Consider the following 19,317-nt stretch of genomic DNA (forward strand, 5'->3'; position numbering starts at 1 on the left):
TGGTACAATGTGTTCAGTTGCTATAATCATTGAAAGAGGAATAAGTAATGGAATGATTATCAGGAGAACATTGACCAAAGCCATGATGAAGATTCAACTTCACAACTCAGTGTCCGACACCTTTTCTGTGGCTTAGGGTATGAACATGGCGCCACTGACTGTCACTTGTAGAGCCGGTGGGGTGCAGATTTAGGGGTGCAGAGATAACTGTGACTTTGGAGGCTTGGTACATGATGGGGTCACATGTTTAGATGTCACTGGTATGGAGATGACATGGCAGTTGAGGGCAGTAGGACTTTCCGGTTTCGTCTTTACTCCAGATGGGTTTATTTCCGAGACCACTATTCACAGGTTGTTTTCAGCATACTGTAAGGTAAATCTACACCGTCATCGTGTTTGTGCTGAGAAGGTTAAAGCGATTTCGATGTGTAAAATGTAAATCTTCTGCTTTGTTAATCACATTGTGGTTGTTTCTAGTTACATTGGAGACATGAGGCGTTCTAGGGAGAAGACGAGACTCGGAGAAAGATGGATCCATGACATCTAGCCGACAGGGGAGACCCTCCAGAAGCAGCCCCCACAGTCTGTTATATTTGTGCTTATTCTTCCATCCTTGTCTATTAAGATAACAGATAAAGTTTATAAATGACCCGTCATTTCCCATAATTATAGTAAGAGCCCAAAGAGTTAAGAATAAATGTAAAGTACTCCACAAATCTAAAATCCAAGAGAAGGACGGGATTCTCCTGAGCAGCTCAGCAGTAAAAGGATTGTGGTCAGATGTGATCAATGCTCCTGGCTGCTTTAATACGAGCTTTCAGGTGGGATCTGCGTAGGATCATTGCTCCCTGCACCGTCCATTTGTGCCGGACATAGGAGGATTGAGCAGGACTGTGGAGAAATGATGAAGATAAGTCTATTTGTTATGGTCTGTGTATGTGCAGCGCCCCCACTGCTGCAGGGCCGAGGGGTACCCGGTACCGGGCCTCTGAGTCTCTGCTCTGGGGTTGTCACGGTGGCTAGGCCCCGGTCCGTGACCCTGCCGAGGGGCGCACAGTTGAATAATAGATGTAGATGATGGTAGTGGTGGTGGTGGTGCGGTGCAGTAAATAACGAGGACACAGAAGTGCAGTCTCTTTACCTCTTTACTGAAGATCTCTGGGTCCTCAGTACGGAATACGGTTCACCAGGCAGCGCAAGTCCGGCCGGTCCAATGGCACCTCCAGAGTTCTCTTTGCAGGTGGAAATCTGTGCCTTCCTGCTAGCGCTATGTGTTGTGGTCCTCCCCTGCTGTGCTTACGGGATAGTACCCCACAACTGTTGTGTCTGTTTCTGATGTTCCCTCACAACTCGTTCGGATGATGTTCTTCTCCTCCGTCCCTCCCTGATGTTCTGGTTAGGACGGCACCCGTATGACGAGTAGGCTCGGAGCTCTTCCGGGACCCTAGAGTCGCCCCTCTCCTAGTGCGCCCCCCATGTCTTCATAGGTGATGTATGTGAGCCTGAGACTGACTGTCCTGCCGTTGGTTTGAAGTATTGCTTGGAGCTAAATATATAAATACTTCCTCGGCGTTCCGGCCGCCGGTTGTGCGCCTCAGTAGGATGTTGCCTCGGTCTTACAGCACGACTCCTACTGGTATTCTCCTCTTGCTTTGATCTCGTTTCTCACTCAGCACAATCTATCTCGCTTCTAATCCTTTCTTAGGGCACCGCCGCTATGCTGAGCAGGCACGGTCCCGTTACATTCTTTCTTGTAGCCAGGCCTCTGTCAGGGTCCCAAACCTGACAGGGACCCTACCGAATCTTCCCCCACAACACCCTCTGCCACAAGGTGTTGCCTGGTCCAACCCAGTCAGCTCTCTCTTCTAACTTCCTGCCTGACCCCCAGTTTTCTCACAGTGGTGAGGAGTGGCCTAATAAATAGCACCCTTAGCTCCCCCTGGAGGCCCGACTGTGAAATGTATTGGTGCCTGTGATACCTGCTCAGATGAACTCCTTCAGTGCCATCAGACGTACCATAGCCCCCCTTAGCGGCGGAGCCACAGTACTGCAATGACCAGGACTCTGGGGCGCTGCATATGGATAATGTACAGAGGGGGTAATAAGTATTGGATCCCGTGCTGATTTTGCATGTTTGCCCACTGACAAAGACAAGAGCAGTCTATAATTTTAAGGGTCGGTTAATTTTAACATTGAGAGATACAATATCAAAAATAAAATCCAGACACTTAGCTGGTTTGGAAGCAATGCACAATATTTAGTTGATCTCGGACTTGGAAAGAAAAGTTATGTAAGTTCATCATATAACTTCTGTGATTTATCTCCACCCATTGTTCTTTTTTTTCCAGGTGGTCGTCTACCTACAGCTTCAGGAGAATTCAGAGGGAAAGTCCTCAGCACTCTCATATGCTTGTCTCTTTTTGGGGTTGTAGAATAATAATAATAATAATAATAATCTTTATTTTTATATAGCGCTAACATATTACGCAGCGCTTTACAGTTTGCACACATTGTCATCGCTGTCCCCGATGGGGCTCACAATCTAAATTACCTATCAGTATGTCTTTGAAATGTGGGAGGAAACCGGAGTGCCCGGAGGAAACCCACGCAAACACGGAGAGAACATACAAACTCTTTGCAGATGTTGTCCAAGGTGGGATTAGAACCCAGGACTCCAGCGCTGCAAGGCTGCTGTGCTAACCACTGCGCCACCGTGCTGCCAGAGGAGGATCTTCCAGAATGAACAGTAACATATTGAAAATGTACAAGATATATTGATGATGTGATTGTGATTAGATTTGGAATAAGAATGACCCAGATTCCTTCGTAAAGACAATGAACAACAGCGATATGAGCATTAAACTTACCTATTAGGTGGGAGGAAAGAGCGTGGAGTTCCTGGATGTGGTTTGTCAGGGCCCCCTTGGAGGATGAACGCTATGGTGTGTCTGTGTGGTGTGTACCAACACGGAGAAAACAACCACTTTTTTATGATTCCACAAAGAGTAAAGAATTTAAAGTTACCCATAACATCTCTTGTTCTATCACAGGCAGGATCTGATAAGATTGTAATATATCTCCTTTTATATATCCCTTTAAATGGTCATGTAAATAGTCTTCAGCTTAAAAGAAATTCAGAATATTCAGTTTAGAAAACAACATTTTCCATGGTGTGATTTAGGAAGGTAAATGATTAATGAGTAAGTAAAGATACGACATTTACAGAAGACACTTCTCTTGGGTCACCAGGACCTTTAGCGGTAAAACCTTAGACTATAGAGTAACACATAGCATCTTCTTATAATAATAAAAGGATGTAACCATGATTTCATGTAACCACATGTTTAATGATGTTTTTTTTTGTTAAACGACATGTTGAATTGTGAATGGCTATGAAACCACCACCCTTTGTCCCTCCTCATTGTGCATCCGGCTGTAATTTTACTGGAGGAATTTGTCTCCACCATATTGGAGGCAGCGAATTTCTGTTCTATCAATGATCAGAGCTCTTGAAGCTACGATAAGTTTTCTTTAATCTATACATGGAGTTAATACGTTGTCATCCTTTTGAGATTGAGAAGTTATTCCATATCATATGGTGCCGAAACCCGGGACCTCAGCACGGCCAGACGGAAGCCCATTGAGTAAGGATCTGATGGGAGACAGTGAATGACTACTATCCACTTCTGTTGGCAGTAACTGCTGGATCCTGTCACTGAATATCTGAGGCACACATTTGAGGATTGAGGACAAATCTTAAATTTGTGGTTCTCACCTCCAGGGAATTTAGACAAAGCACCAGGGAGCTGGTTTTAACAATTGAAGTCGCTAAAGAAGAGGATGATATCTCAAAGCTCACCTCGATCATATATACATGTAGCCTTCTTACTCTCATATTCACCTCTTATTGTTGTTTTCCTTTTTACACGTGTGTTCACTATTTCACTTGGCAGCACTTGTACATTTTCACATTATATGGGTTTTTCTACCTTGTTTATATGCATAGATTTACATTTTTGCTCTTTATTCCCTATTTGCTGTAAATAGATTTTTATAACCATGTTGTTCTTTTTATCATAACAGCCTCCTTTCTTTATACTTGTATTTGGGGGTAAGCATGTGACAATGTTTTGCGGTGTGGTCTTCTAGATTACATTTTGCTTTATATAACGTGAGCGTCGTGAATACGTAGGGTTTTACTATCGATGAATGTTGGTCATTTCCTGCAGCCAGTTCCTGTTATACTGTACATGCCCATCGTGTCTGACGGTTAGTGTTGCATTCATGTGTTTTTTTACTCTCGATCGTGTACTCGGTGATGTCACACGGGTCCTGGAGCTATTGATCAGCAGCTTATTAGACAATAATTCCATCTTCTGGCCCCTTTCTGCTAAAGCAGCGGTGAAACATACAGTATATTGGTTCGCAAACACATGATGTTGTCTGTTTGCTCCAATCTTACTATGTTTGTGGTTTCATAGCTTTTATCCCTGTGTGGTCTGTTACCCAGATGCATCAGGCCCGGCGCACCCATTATATGCTGATGAGGGCGACATTGTCATTTATAGTGGCAGCATATTACACGTTGCGCTACTTTTGCACTTTGCAGTCACTTTTTGCACTTACTTTCTATAACCTCTTGCACTTTATTGGATATTTGTAGAGTGATATTTTTTGCTATTTACATAGTTACATAGTTACATAGTTATTAAGGTTGAAGGAAGACTTTAAGTTAATCTAGTTCAACCCATAGCCTAACCTAACATGCCCTAACATGTTGATCCAGGGGAAGGCAAAAAAAAACCATGTGGTAAGAGTAAGCTCCATCATGGGGAAAAAAATTCCTTCCCGACCCCACATACGGCAATGAGACTAGTTCCCTGGATCAACGCCTTATCAAGGAATCTAATATATATACCCTGTAATATTATACTTTTCCAGAAAGGCATCCAGTCCCCTCTTAAATTTAAGTAATGAATCACTCATTACAACATCATACGGCAGAGAGTTCCATAGTCTCACTGCTCTTACAGTAAAGAATCCGCGTCTGTTATTATGCTTAAACCTTCTTTCCTCCAGACGTAGAGGATGCCCCCTTGTCCCTGTCAGCGGTCTATGATTAAAAAGATCATCAGAAAGGTCTTTGTACTGTCCCCTCATATATTTATACATTAACATAAGATCACCCCTTAGTCTTCGTTTTTCCAAACTAAATAGCCCCAAGTGTAATAACCTATCTTGGTATTGCAGACCCCCCAGTCCTCTAATAACCTTGGTCGCTCTTCTCTGCACCCGCTCCAGTTCAGCTATGTCTTTCTTATACACCGGAGACCAGAACTGTACACAGTATTCTAAGTGTGGTCGCACTAGTGACTTGTATAGAGGTAAAATCATGTTCTCCTCATGAGCATCTATGCCTCTATTACTGCATCCCATTATTTTATTTGCCTTTGTAGCAGCTGCCTGACACTGGCCACTGAATATGAGTTTGTCATCCACCCATACACCCAGGTCTTTTTCATTGACGGTTTTGCCCAGAGTTTTAGAATTAAGCACATAGTTATACATCTTATTACTTCTACCCAAGTGCATGACCTTACATTTATCCCCATTAAAGCTCATTTGCCATTTATCAGCCCAAGCTTCTAGTTTACATAAATCATCCTGTAATATAAAATTGTCCTCCCCTGTATTGATTACCGTGCAGAGTTTAGTGTCATCTGCAAATATTGAGATTCTACTCTGAATGCCCCCTACAAGGTCATTAATAAATATGTTAAAAAGAAGAGGGCCCAATACTGACCCCTGTGGTACCCCACTACTAACCGTGACCCAGTCCGAGTGTGCCCCATTAATAACCACCCTTTGTTTCCTATCCCTGAGCCAACTCTCAACCCACTTACACATATTTTCCCCTATCCCCATTACTCTCATTTTATGTAACAACCTTTTGTGTGGCACCGTATCAAAAGCTTTGGAAAAGTCCATATATACTACGTCCACTGGGTTCCCTTGGTCCAGTCCGGAACTTACCTCTTCATAGAAGCTGATCAAATTAGTCTGACATGAACGGTCCCTAGTAAACCCGTGCTGATACTGGGTCATGAGGTTATTCCTCTTCAGATACTCCAGCATAGCATCCCTTAGAATGCCCTCCAGGATTTTACCCACAGTAGAGGTTAAGCTTACTGGCCTATAATTACCGAGTTCAGTTTTTGCCCCTTTTTTGAATATTGGCACCGCATTTGCTATACGCCAGTCCTGTGGTACAGACCCTGTTATTATGGACTCTTTAAAGATTAAAAATAATGGTCTATCAATGACTGTACTTAATTCCTGCAGTACTCAGGGGTGTATCCCATCCGGGCCCGGAGATTTGTCAATTTTAGTTATTTTTAGACGCCGCCGTACTTCCTGCTGGGTTAAGCAGGTGACATTTAATGGGGAATTTTTGTTATCACTGATCATATTGTCTGCCATGGGATTTTCTTGTGTAAATACTGATGAAAAAAAGTCATTTAGCAGATTGGCTTTTTCCTCATCCTCATCCACCATTTCACCCAGACTATTTTTAAGGGGGCCAACACTGTCATTTTTTAGTTTCTTACTATTTATGTAGTTAAAGAATATTTTGGGATTATTTTTACTCTCTCTGGCAATGAGTCTCTCTGTCTCAATCTTTGCTGCCTTGATTTGCTTTTTACAGAATTTATTCAGTTTTCTGTATTTATTTAATGCCTCCTCACTACCTACTTCCTTTAATTCTCTAAATGCTTTCTTTTTGTCACTTATTGCGCCCCTTACAGCTCTATTTAGCCATATTGGTTTCCTCCTATTTCTAGTATGTTTATTCCCATACGGTATATACTGTGCACAGGTCCTATCCAGGATGCTAATAAATGTCTCCCATTTTCTTTGTGTACTTTTATGTCTCAGGATATCGTCCCAGTTAATTGCACCAAGATCCTCTCTCATCCGTTGGAAATTTGCCCTCCTGAAGTTTAGTGTCCTTGTCACCCCCCTACTACCCATCTTATTAAAGGTTACATGAAAACTTATTATTTTGTGATCACTATTCCCCAAGTGACCCCCAACCCTTATATTTGCTATGCGGTCTGGCCTGTTTGTTAATATTAGGTCTAGCAGTGCCCCCCTCCTTGTTGGGCCCTGAACCAGTTGTCAGAGGTAATTGTCTCTCATAGTTGTCAGACACCGATTACCTTTACTGGAGCTGCAGGTTTCTGTTCCCCAATCTATTTCAGGGTAGTTGAAGTCCCCCATAATAATGACTTCTCCTTGAGTCGCAGCTTCATCTATTTGCTTTACGAGGATATTCTCCATTGCTTCCATTATTTTTGGAGATTTATAACAAACCCCTATCAGTAATTTATTATTTTTCCCCCTCCCCTTATCTCCACCCACAGGGACTCCACATTTTCATTAGATTCACCTATATTATCACGCAGGATGGGTTTTAAGGAAGATTTTACATATAGACACACCCCTCCCCCTCGCTTATCTGTTCGGTCATTTCTGAACAGGCTATAGCCCTGCAAGTTAACAGCCCAGTCATGGCTCTCATCCAGCCACGTCTCAGATATCCCCACCATGTCATGATTATGCTCCAACAACATTAGTTCTAATTCATCCATTTTGTTGGCGAGGCTTCTGGCATTAGTATACATGCACTTGATGTTACTCTCTGTACCTCTATTCTTTCTTAAATTATTAACTGTTCTAACCCCACCCCCCATGCCTCCGCCACCCCAACTTCCTTATTTGTGCCCAGGTCTCTATCTGCACTATCTTCCCCTCCTATAAAATGAATACCCTCCCCCCTAATCCCTAGTTTAAACACTCCTCCAACCTTCTAACCATTTTCTCCCCCAGCACAGCTGCACCTTCCCCATTGAGGTCCAGCCCGTCCCTAGCGTAGAGCCTGTAGCCAACTGAGAAGTCGGCCCAGTTCTGCAGGAACCCAAACCCCTCCTTCCTACACCAATTCTTGAGCCACTTATTAACCTCCCTAATCTCCCGTTGTCTCTCTGGCGTGGCACGTGGTACAGGCAGTATTTCAGAAAATACCACGTTGGAGGTCCTTGCTTTCAGCTTGCAGCCTAATTCCCTGAAATCATCTTTAAGGACCTTCCACCTACCTCTAACTTTGTCATTTGTGCCAATGTGCACCATGACCGCTGGGTCCTCACCAGCCCCTCCCAGTAATCTGTCCACCCGATCAGCGATGTGTCGGACTCGAGCGCCAGGTAGGCAGCACACCATTCGACGATCCCTGTCTTTGTGACAGATTGCCCTATCTGTTCCCCTAATAATTGAGTCCCCCACTACCAGCACCTGTCTGGCCTGCCCTGCTCTCCTATTTCCCTCCTTACTGGAGCAGTCACTCCTCCGGCTTTCAGAGGACATGATTGGCTGCAGCAGTGCTACCCCTGTACTGGCACCCCCCTCATCCGCCAACTTAGCAAACTTATTGGGGTGTGAAAGATCAGGACTAGTGTTGTGAACTCTATTTTTGGGCTCCCTCTAGTGGTCACAAGCGGTACTGGGTAGTGTTGTCTTTCTGCAGGTTGCTTCATCAGCTGGTTCGTTATCCTTGGTTGGTTTCCTATTTAGCTCACCTGGATACTCAGTTCCTTGCCTGCTATCAATGTATTCAGTGCTCTTCAGATTCCTTGTGACTACCTTGCTCCCAGTCTCTCCAAGACAAGCTAAGTTCTTGTTTGTTCATTTTCTGATTATCAGCGTTCATCATGTTTTTTGTCCAGCTTGTTAAAATGTGATTTCTTACTTTCTGGTTGCTCTAGGGGACTGAGTTTCTCCCCCCACACCGTTAGTTGGTGTGGGGGTTCTTGAAATCTCAGTGTGGATATTTTGTAAGGGTTTTTTACTGACCGCATAGACCCCTTTTCTATTTTCTGCTATCTAGAATTAGTGGGCCTCTTTTGCTGAATCTGCTTTCACCCCTGTGTATGTGCCTTCCTCTTACCTCACCGTTATTATCTGTTGGGGGCTTCTATATCTTTGGGGATTATTTCTCTGGAGGCAAGAGAGGTCTTTCTTTCTCTCTAGGGGTAGTTAGTTCCTCAGGCTGGCTCGAGACGTCTAGGATTTTTAGGCACGTTCACCGGCTACCTCTAGTGTGGTTGGATAGGTTCAGTTTTGCGGTCAGTCCAGTTTTCCACCTCCCTAGAGCTTGTCCTATGTTTAGTCACCTTGCTGGAGTAATTTGTGATCCTCAACCACTAAGGATCATAACAGACTAGCCTCCCTGGCACTCTTCCCTCTACTCCGCTTTCTGAATGTCACCCAGCTACCTACTTCACTGTCCTGCAGCTCCATCCTACCATCCCCCCCCTCATCTATCCCATTGAGTGTCTGCTCTGTGAGCAGAAGACTCCTCTCCATATTGTCTATGGATCTCAGTGTTGCCAGCTGCACATTTAGATCCTGAATCTGGGTTTCCAAATGCACAACGTGCTCACATCTCGCACAGCAGTATGCACCCTCGACCGGCTGATCAAGGACTGCATACATGTGGCAAGATGTGCACTGGATGGCATTAACAATTGTGGAGCACATTTCCTAATGGGGATTGCACCAGACAGAAACGTTAAATAAAAAATAAATACAAAGTATTAATAAAATACAGACAGCAATTCAGTAATTCCTCCCTTGGAAACTCCCTGATTCCAAAGTCACTGAGTCACAAGTCACACTTACCGCCGTCCACACTTACACTCAGGTCACACTCAGCTCGCTCACACTCGCTATGCTGAAGATTTAAAGATTTTTTTTTTCCTCTATTTCCCTTCGACAACAAGCCACCTTGCTGTTCAAATGCACTTCCAAAAAAGAAAGTTAACCCTTGACTTGATCAGCCCAGAAAAAGGGCAGACAGGACTCAAAACCCGGACTGGATCATGACAAATACAATCTATATATTAGGACAGTCCACCATTTTTGGGGAATTCATCCTTCCCTTAGTCTGCTCTTTTTTTCCTTCAGCATTATATATGAATTGTTGTTTTCTAGAGCCATTTTAGATCTATTTTGATCCATAAGATTAATGCAAACAGAGCCCCTCATTTCTGGGTTGATGTCTTATGATGGTGTCTCCATGCACATATACATGTTCTGTATAATTTCATATGTCAATAATAAAGCTATATGTTTCTATTCATGGTTTGTGCAGTCTTTCTAGGTGTAATAATGGTATAGCACTGCCATCCAGGAAGGAGTAGCATAGTCCGTGTCTCTGCTCGTGGTGATCTCGCCTTTAGCATTGCTCAGTCAGCGGGCGCCATAGAATTCTCTCTCCTGAGCTGGTCATTGCGTGAAAGACATTATAAGGAGTGGCATACTCGCCTAGGAAACTTCGGAGCTAACACAACTTTTCAGATTAATAGCATTATTGTCAATTTGCAAAAAGTCACCGAAGCTGTTGAATTTGAATTTCAAAAGGTTCGTTCATCTCTTGTGCTTGTTCACATCACATCTCTACCTTCCTCCAGCAAAATCAGTAGCCACCCTGTGGAGAGCTTGGGATGGAGGAGACGTCATGGCTGCTATCTCTGGGAGACACAGGAGAAACCAGGGATTGGTGAGGCTGAGGACCTGGGTGCTGCCCAGTCAGGGTGATGGGTGTGTGTTCTGTCCACTAGCCCAGCAGATGTACACAGAGTCCTGCTGAGGCCAATGTGGCAGTACCACATCCTACCTAACCTGCTGGGAGTTGCCAAATATTGTGCCTGTGTTACTCCCTGGACTCTGGTGTTTTTTCTTGTTGATGTACCCTGATCTTCATCTGGCTTGTTGTGACCATGACTATGTCTGCTTTTACTATCCTCTGATCCTGACTTTGGGTGTGTGTTTATGCTTTGACTGATCATCTGGTATCTTTCCTCAATGTTTTCCATGACTTTGGTTTTGTCTCATGATTCTGTCCCTATTTCTGTTCCTCCAGCTACTGTCCGGCTAGCTAATGTCCTCTTGCCTTAGACTCGCTCCACCGGCCAGCAGGCAACCACGGGGCCCCTGTCGAAAGTCCAAATCACTGTATAGAAGTTGAAGGGTGAAGTTTCTGCAGGTATTTCATAAACAGAGTGACTAGAGCCAAGACTGATGTGGTCAAAAGCTTTTATCTGTCACTATTCATAATTTGTTTTTGAAAAAGTATGTGTTCAAAATAAAGTAAATATAGTATGGAAAATGGAGTGATAGAAAAAACTGGCACACTGGCGCTCACCACACTTGGAGACAAAAAGATGGTGACAGGGAGAATGGGCGGTGGTTGGAAAACCCTAGCTGCTGGGATCACTGACAGGATCTGTGCCTATCCTGAGATATAGATATATAGAAAAAATGCCACAAACGGACGGAGTGATGCCGCGCTTAGGGGTGAATACTATGTACTAATGGGTTGCAGATCGCCGATATCCAAATAAACTGCGCAATAGTTGCGTGGTGAGAGGGTGCTTACCCTATGTGCAGATGCGTTGATCGTCCCGCTGCAAAGCCCCAAGGAGTAGTCTGATCCGGTCACCGCTGCTGGTTGTTGCGGAGTCAGAGGGGGACAGAAGGGGAGAGCGGGAGGGCGTGTAGCAGCTGATGCGATACCTGGGAGCCCCGGCCGAAGGCGTCCCCGGTTACCGCGAGGAGAGAGATGGCTGCTGGCGCCGGCTCGCGAGTGCCTGAACTGTGACGTCACACAAGGTACGGAGCGGCGTTGGGGCCAAAAGAGAATGACTAAACCAACGCGTTTCGAAGGTGCTTGGCCTTCTTCATCAGGGTTACGGTGTGTCATTCCATCCTCTCCTTTTATATGTTGCCAATTGGCTGCTGTTCTGCCCACCCCCCACCCCAGTGTATGACTACTTAGGGTGCACTGCGTGGAATCTTAATCATACTGAGTCTGTTATATTAATTGCGCGGCGTTCAAGAGGTCTGACTGATTTGGACCTCTCAGAATAGCCTTCCTATTCATGAATAAATATAAATTTAAAATCAAATGTTTTATTAGAACTACATGATTAAAACCTAAAAACCTAGAACTTTACTCTGTGCCTCACTGATGGTGTGTGAGTTCCTCTGTTTATATTACGTGGCCGTTGCACCTGGGCTCACGTAAAAACTTAGAAGAAAAACGCTGAATAAAACTACTTGAGTGTTAAAATACTTAAAACGATTGTTTAAAAAGAGCATTAATAGGAATCCCTGGCTTAAAAACATAGCTCTATCCCTTTGCCTCCCACTATTGCTATCTAGTAAAGCGCTTAGGGTACTGTTTGTATCTGTGTGCGCTAAAGGTAAACCATACCCCTTAGTTGGTTATATGTGCGTATGTCCCTATTAAGGAAGTAAAACAGGGAACTATGCAAAAAAAGGGGAGGGGGGGGGGAGGGGAGGTTGGAATTATTTTCAGTCTTACTGCCTGTTTCAGAGGGCGTACAATTCCAACTCCTGGTTGAGACCCCTTGGGGATAGGCTATCCAATAAAAATATCCACTTGGATTCAATTCTCGACATCTGTTTGAGGAAGTCCCCTTTTCTTGAATTAGGTTTGATCTTCTGAATTCCGCAGAACCGTATGTCCTTAATCTTCCCCCATTTGGCATTTCTTAGTATGGAAAATGCCTAATCTGGAGTGGAAGGTATAACCTCTCCGGTAACTGGAACTAACTAGTAAAGTGATCTCAGCCACCAGGGAAGTTGAAGTTTATGCAAACCAAGGGGTAGAGAAGTGTCTAACATCTCGATGGGTGGAAGCATCCTACAAGTATGGGCACCTCTGGCCCTACATTCTGGGTAATGGCTGGAAACTGTCAGGATTTCTGTTGAGTTGTCTCTTATGAATGAAGGCTCTTGTCTATCACAGCAGTTTACACTTGAAAACTTGTAGTTTTTGAACACCGTAAAAAAACTTCTGTGTGATTATAGCCCTAAACATCTCTGCTAGTGTCCGCTTTGTCTGTGTTGGTGTCAGTCTGTGGTCATGGAGTTGAGGCTGAACATTATCTTGACAGATTTGTGGTATCTTGCTACATGTTTTTTCTTTTATTAGATTAGTGTTTTGACCAAAAATTTCTTGCAGTTCTCAAAAAATATTACAATTTGAGAGTTCTCGGTGGTTGACACCTTTTAATGGCTGAGTGAAAAGATGGTAACAAATTGCAAGCTTTCAAGACTCCTCCGGTCTCTTCATCAGGCACAGACTAACAGAAAATCTGAAGAGTAACATATTTATACACAACAGGACACAGGAATAATGCCATAGATAAGACAAGTGACGTGAAGCAGAACGATCATCATGGGAGAGAGAGAAACACTTGTGGCCGTAAATATTGGAACAGTTCATAGATAAGGAGGGTGAAAGTTTTATTGTCCTGTGATTGAGGTCTGGTCCAGGATTGTGATGGGATCTGGGGAGAAAACACACAAGAATACATTCTCATTGCCACACAATAAAAGAAAAAAAGGATAGATTTATCTGTGACCAAACACTATTGTATGCCTGATCACAGCACCATGGACATGAAATTACTGGTATTAAAAGGTAACTTCAAATCTCAGAGAGACAGAAGAGTTTGGGAGTATAAAGTTCTGATGACTGGTGACACACTCACTGCAGGAATGAATGTGTCGCATGGATTTATGTCTTTCTACATCAACTAAGGAATGTGCTCCTCAAACCATGTGGGGTCATCATAACATAGAACCAGACCCCAATCACAGGACAATAAAACTTTCACACTCCTGATCTATGAACTGCTCCAATATTTATAACTGTTTATCCATCTCCCATGATGATAGTTCTACTTCACATCACTTGTCTTATCTATTGCATTATTCCTGTGTCCTGTTGTGTATAAACATCTGACTCTTCAGGTTTTGTGTTATTCTATGCCTGATAAAGAGACCTGTGTAGTCTCGAAAGCTGCAGTTTGTTACCATCTTTTCAATCAGACATTAAACAGTATCAACAACCGAGGACTCTCAACTCTAAATAATTTTCTATATTCTGGTAACACGGCACAAAGATACAGTATATATCTTTCCTGTTGCCGTTCTCACACATCATGACGAGGTTTCTTTTCCTTTTGCCGCCTTTCAGCTGAGCTTCCTTTACACTGATTGTACCAATAATGTGGTGCATCTGCTTAATAAATGGGGCACACGCCACAGACACTTTCCAAAGTTGTTTAAAGAGATGCAAAAAGCAGATGAATCCCCAATCTTTTCATGCAATTTGAGCCATAATTTGATGCATTTTTGGCTTGATTCATCATTTTTGGCTTTTTAAGTCACTTTTGTTATTATCTTCTGGCATTCGGTTTCATTTTTTGTGCCTGTTTTGGAGTTCACTTGGTTCATGAATTTTGCGTAAAATAAAAAAAGTTCTTTACGTCTGTTTTTAATCTTTTATTAGCACAAAAAATTGCCTGTTCCACTACAATATCACAAAATTTGGGCCAAAATTTTTGACCGAACAGAAAATCACTCCAGGGGAAAATTGAAATATATTTGTGCAAAAAAAAATTATGACTTTTTAAGTTACAATTGGCGAATCAGCCGGAAACATCTGTAAGCCCCCAAACCCACCCACAATAGTGAATATAAGAATAAGTTGCAATTAATAAAAATGTGAAAACCGACAAAACGAGACAAAAATCAGGCACAAGTGCAATAATGAATTGGCCCTACGAGCCTGCAGCTGAGGACACGTGTCACCTGGCGGCTGCATGTGAACCAAGCTCAAAGCATCCAATCATGTCATCGTTCTCTGTTAATGACTGGACTTTCCACAACTAATTAGAAGCATGTGTTCCAATTAGAGATGAGCAAAGTGATGCAGTGCAGATAGGATTTGTGTCAATTTTGGGGGAAATGGTTGAGCAGGGCGAATTTGAACTATTTGCAGAAGCCATTTTATGAAGAATCTGGATAATGAGAGGACGTCACAGCTCAGAACATAAACATTGTAGAGAGTGCGTGACAACGCGGCAGTGACATACAGTCCCATAGATTTACCATAGCCAGAAACGTTGAGGTCACTTTCACATTGTCATGGCCAAGCTTGGGATAAAGCGCTTGGAAGAGGCTCAGAGTGTAATACGTCTTTCCAGAAGTTGTGATTCACAGCAAATCAATTTGTCACAAATCAAATTTCTTCTACAAATTTTCCAAAGCTGATGAATTTGGATTTCAAAATGTTGGGTCATCTTTAATTCAGATCCTCCGTGTTTAAGTAGATGCAAATGATCAAATCAAAGTTAAGGGTAAAATAATGAGCTCTTTCACGTTCCCGAACTCCAAGACGCCCAGGTCTACCAGTGATGTCAACTCAGATCTCGCGCTTCAGAGCAATCATTGTGCAAAATCCACAAATAAGTGAAAACTCGCCCCAATATTCGTCTTCGTCAGTGTGAGGAGACGTCGGTTCCTTGTAGACGTTAAGGTCTCTCAGAATCCTTCTTTACGGACAAAAGACTCAACAAATTTGTAAAGATTTTTTTTGCTCACAATTATAGTGAGAGCTAAACAAACAATGAAAGCGTCCCTTATAAGATACATATAAAACACTACATACAGCAGAATTCCAGCCGCGGAGAGCAGAGGTCGGACATGTCTTCACATTACGGGGAGCAGATATAGAGAAGGTGCTGAATGAGGAAAGTCGTAGTCAAGACCAAAATCACAAATTTCAGCAACGATTGTGACATGTGGAGATCAGCAAATACGTTCAATGAAAATTAAATTTGTGTTGAATTTTGGGAATTCCTTAGACCCAATGAAAATGAACAATTTCAGGTTTTCTTCAGGCAAAATATTTAAAATGGCTGAGGCTTTTACAGGTTGCGTAAGACTACATCAGCTAGAGACGTATCAAATAAACTCAGTGTGCCTGGAGGACGGGCTTCTCCATAAAGCTTTATAACTATCACATCACATGTTATAACACAGACAATACAGAGGGACTATCACAGCCAGTATAAAAGCCAAGGCAGGGAATGCAGCAGCCATTTCATTGTGAATATGGATAGCAAGAGGACGTCACAGCTCAGTAACAGCGATAGATAGAGAAATCCATAAAACCCTAAACTAACTGTCCAGATATTGTGTATGACCGCACAGCAGTGAGAAAGATTAGTGTGTGAAAGAGGCTGATAGTTACAAGCCATGTGTATTTTCTGACTTTGTTAAGGCTGTGTTGGTGTTAAAAAGATTAAAAGAAGTCAGCTGCAGCCCTGTGAAGCCCCAGAACATCGCACGTCTTTCCAGGGTAATGGAGGCTTTTCATTCTTCTATTTTTAGGAAAAATTCATCAGAGCTGAAAAATTAAAATTTCAAGAGATTTCCTAATAGGAACGAGGACAAAGAGCTCAGACCTACCAAGTGTAGGATCAATCCCGAAGGATCTCCTGGAGGAAGTCCAGCGCCTGTCCTGAGAAGAGTATGTGACATGGTGAGAATAAGGAATCACCATAACCAAACCCATCACAACACAACAGCCGATTACCCAGGTACCCATAGTGACAATTTACACCTGATCAAGATGAAAAGCCGAGGTGAACTTTTCTCTAGTCTGACATGTTGCAGATTTCAGCTTTCGGCAGAATAATCCGCACTCGGGCATTCTGGAAGAATTACCTGTTTTCCTTGGGACATACATCGCCCTTTATCTGCATGATCCCAACATGGAGGATACAGTGTGACACACATAAAGCTGAGAAGTCAGACAGTTCAGTCTAGAGGAACTACTATACATATCAGCAAACATACAGTTCACACATCATCTGCTGTCTGCTCAGCACAGTCATCCAGCATAAGCCTGCAGCTGCTGCATTCTCCAACATGGCAGATTATTCAGATTACTATTTATTTCTGCAGATCTTTAGCAGTTTGTGAAATGTGTCCTTCAGCTTAGAGTTTCCATTAATAATTATGATGGACTGTAAAGTGGGAAAAGAATAAATCAGTGAAAAACAGACCCAGTATAATGGATCCATCATGGAGAGGAAGCCAAGGCCAATTTCTACCACATAAAATATGAGATATAGAATTAGGAGAGACATCATGGTTATGGCAGCGTTCTGGTGGGCCTTCAAGCTTGGACCATGGTTGTCCATGTTCTGTTTCATATGACGGGCATGTGCACAGAGCGATGCAATGATGCGGCCAGTGGTGACCATCACAAATATGAACGGTATAAAGCAATTAATGAGGAGGGAAAAAGCATTATAAGTGTCATTAATTTTATACCCAATCACTGGTAATGTCCTATTGGCCTGAAACCCATGTGTGGAATTCGGGGCAAACACCGTCATGATGGTCCAAATTAACGGGAGACTGGAGACAATGGAGAAAACTTGGGAAATAAATATCAGCCATGGAACCACCATTGTGATGTTCACCTTCAGCCACGCCATACAGCCATCTTTAAAGCTGATGATTTTTACGCAAAAGAATAAACAGAGCCATGCTGAGAGCCAAGAAGTGGAGAAGATGTTGTAGGACATGATACTGTACAAGGTATAAAAGACATAATCCACTAAGAAAATGCTGGAGAACAAGATGGCGCACACTGTGGTGGCAGCATTGACGCAAGAGAAGCAAAAATTAGAGAGAGCCAAGGACACCACCAGATGATCACTTGAGCTCAAGGCCTGTCCTCTCAGCCAGTCATGGAAATTGACCACCACGATAAAGACATTGGTGAATACTCCAGCACAGATCTCAATCATAAGGATGAAAAGGAAGGACTCCACAAATGATGGAATGTAAAAATTGTCCAAGCCCATCCTAATGGAAGCATTGGCCGGTGAAGAAGTTCACAAGCCACAGGGTCAAAACGAAGACATATGCAGAACTTCCGCACGATCCCTCCCTATTAACCTCCTCCATAATCTACCCCATGACATCAGTGGGTGGAATCACACTTCATTCTTTAATCCTCTGATTAAGATACATGCAAATGCACAAGAGATTTCCATTCCGTTGACGTCCAGGGAGCTTTAGTTTTTCATGGTAACTCAAGCAGAGAATCTGTGCTAAGCAGTGGATTATCGGTGGTGTCAGCAGTGTCATCAGCTGGCAGATAGATTCATAGCAATGTGATGGGGGGACCACCTGGACCCGTCAGCGTTATAGGCTTACACTTGTCACTGCCATGGAAGGCTCGACAGGTCACACCGTGTCTCATGTCCTCATTGAATCACCTGATGTGGAGTATTCTGTTTCATAAAGACCTTCTCACCAGATCGTGTAGATGAATGACGATAGATATCTGAAACATCGCGACCCTAAATTCTCATATCAGTGTTTAGTAGATGGGAAATATTTACCTACTCTGCCTCATCCATCCCTCTTGCCATTATAGTCACCACCTGATTTATCCATTTGGTTATTCCACTTGGTTGCACAATTGGAGCACATCAAGGGAAAGAAGACGAGGTTCCCCCAGGAAATTTGGCAGCACATATTACTGGTCGCTGTGCCCTACCTTTGGTGTAGGCGGTAGACTTGGGCATTGGATATAGACAATCTGTCCAAACCTTAGCTACAATTGTGAGGTCTGGCACAAGTCATCACCTGTGCATCCATTGCATCTACTTGTCGTAAACCTTAATTTTTAGGATGATGGTTTTACCCTCTTGGAAAAGGGTCTTTAGAAGCTTGGATTCATTGAGACATTGCTCTAACATTTCCTCCGGTTGGGACGTGGCAGCTCGGGTGTCTCCTGTACTATTTGGACTACATTAGATCTGGTGGAGAAGGGAAAGGATTTATATGCACGATGTGCAGTCAGTCATATAACTGTTTACAAAGACCCCATTAGGGTCACGTTGTACATGGAGCCTGATTTATGGACAGCATAAAAGAAGGAGAAGCTGAGCAGAATTATATATAGATTGTGGGAAAGGATTCAGTAAATCTTGCTCAGCTTCTCCTTCTTTCTACCACGCTGTCCACAAATCAGACTCCATGATCAACACGACAGGTTCCCACTGAAATGTATGTCAATCTGATCAGCTTCTCCTGCCCTATAACATCCGGCCTACAGATCAAATAGAATTTTCAACATGGCAGGTTCCTTGTAAGGTCAAAAGAGAAAATGCTGTAACACCAGAGATGAGCGAATCTATTCTAAAATAATTGAAACTGTTTAGAATTTCCAAAAATGTGAAGATTCCCAGAGATTCCATCCCACTCACTATCAACCAGTCGTTATCAACCATTTGTTATCTCTCAATTATTATCCATGATTCATCATCCAACATTTGTTCTCCACCATTCATTATC

General features: G+C 43.1%; 1 protein-coding gene across 1 annotated transcript; it reads right to left on the minus strand.

The window, feature by feature from the left end:
- Positions 1 to 379: 379 nt before the first annotated feature.
- LOC143785158 (taste receptor type 2 member 41-like) lies at positions 380 to 17,816 on the minus strand. The gene is made up of 3 exons (XM_077273850.1): positions 16,919 to 17,816; positions 7,503 to 7,566; positions 380 to 617 (listed from the first exon to the last, which is right to left on the minus strand). Exons 1-3 carry the CDS (start codon positions 17,814 to 17,816, stop codon positions 380 to 382), a joined length of 1,200 nt encoding a protein of 399 aa, XP_077129965.1.
- Positions 17,817 to 19,317: the final 1,501 nt, after the last annotated feature.

Source organism: Ranitomeya variabilis, chromosome 7 (assembly GCF_051348905.1).
Source record: "Ranitomeya variabilis isolate aRanVar5 chromosome 7, aRanVar5.hap1, whole genome shotgun sequence".
Taxonomy (NCBI): Eukaryota; Metazoa; Chordata; class Amphibia; order Anura; family Dendrobatidae; genus Ranitomeya; species Ranitomeya variabilis.

Bases quoted from the DNA above. Each gene is read 5' to 3' on its own strand.
- LOC143785158 (XM_077273850.1), bottom strand. From the start codon at position 17,816: ATGGGCTTGGACAATTTTTACATTCCATCATTTGTGGAGTCCTTCCTT. The intron at 7,567-16,918 runs AACTGCTAAAGA...GAGCCATGACTG, and splicing joins GCTGAAGGACACATTTCACA to GGCTGTTAACTTGCAGGGCT. The intron at 618-7,502 runs GTGTGTCTATAT...TTATCTTAATAG, and splicing joins CAGATAAGCGAGGGGGAGGG to ACAAGGATGGAAGAATAAGC.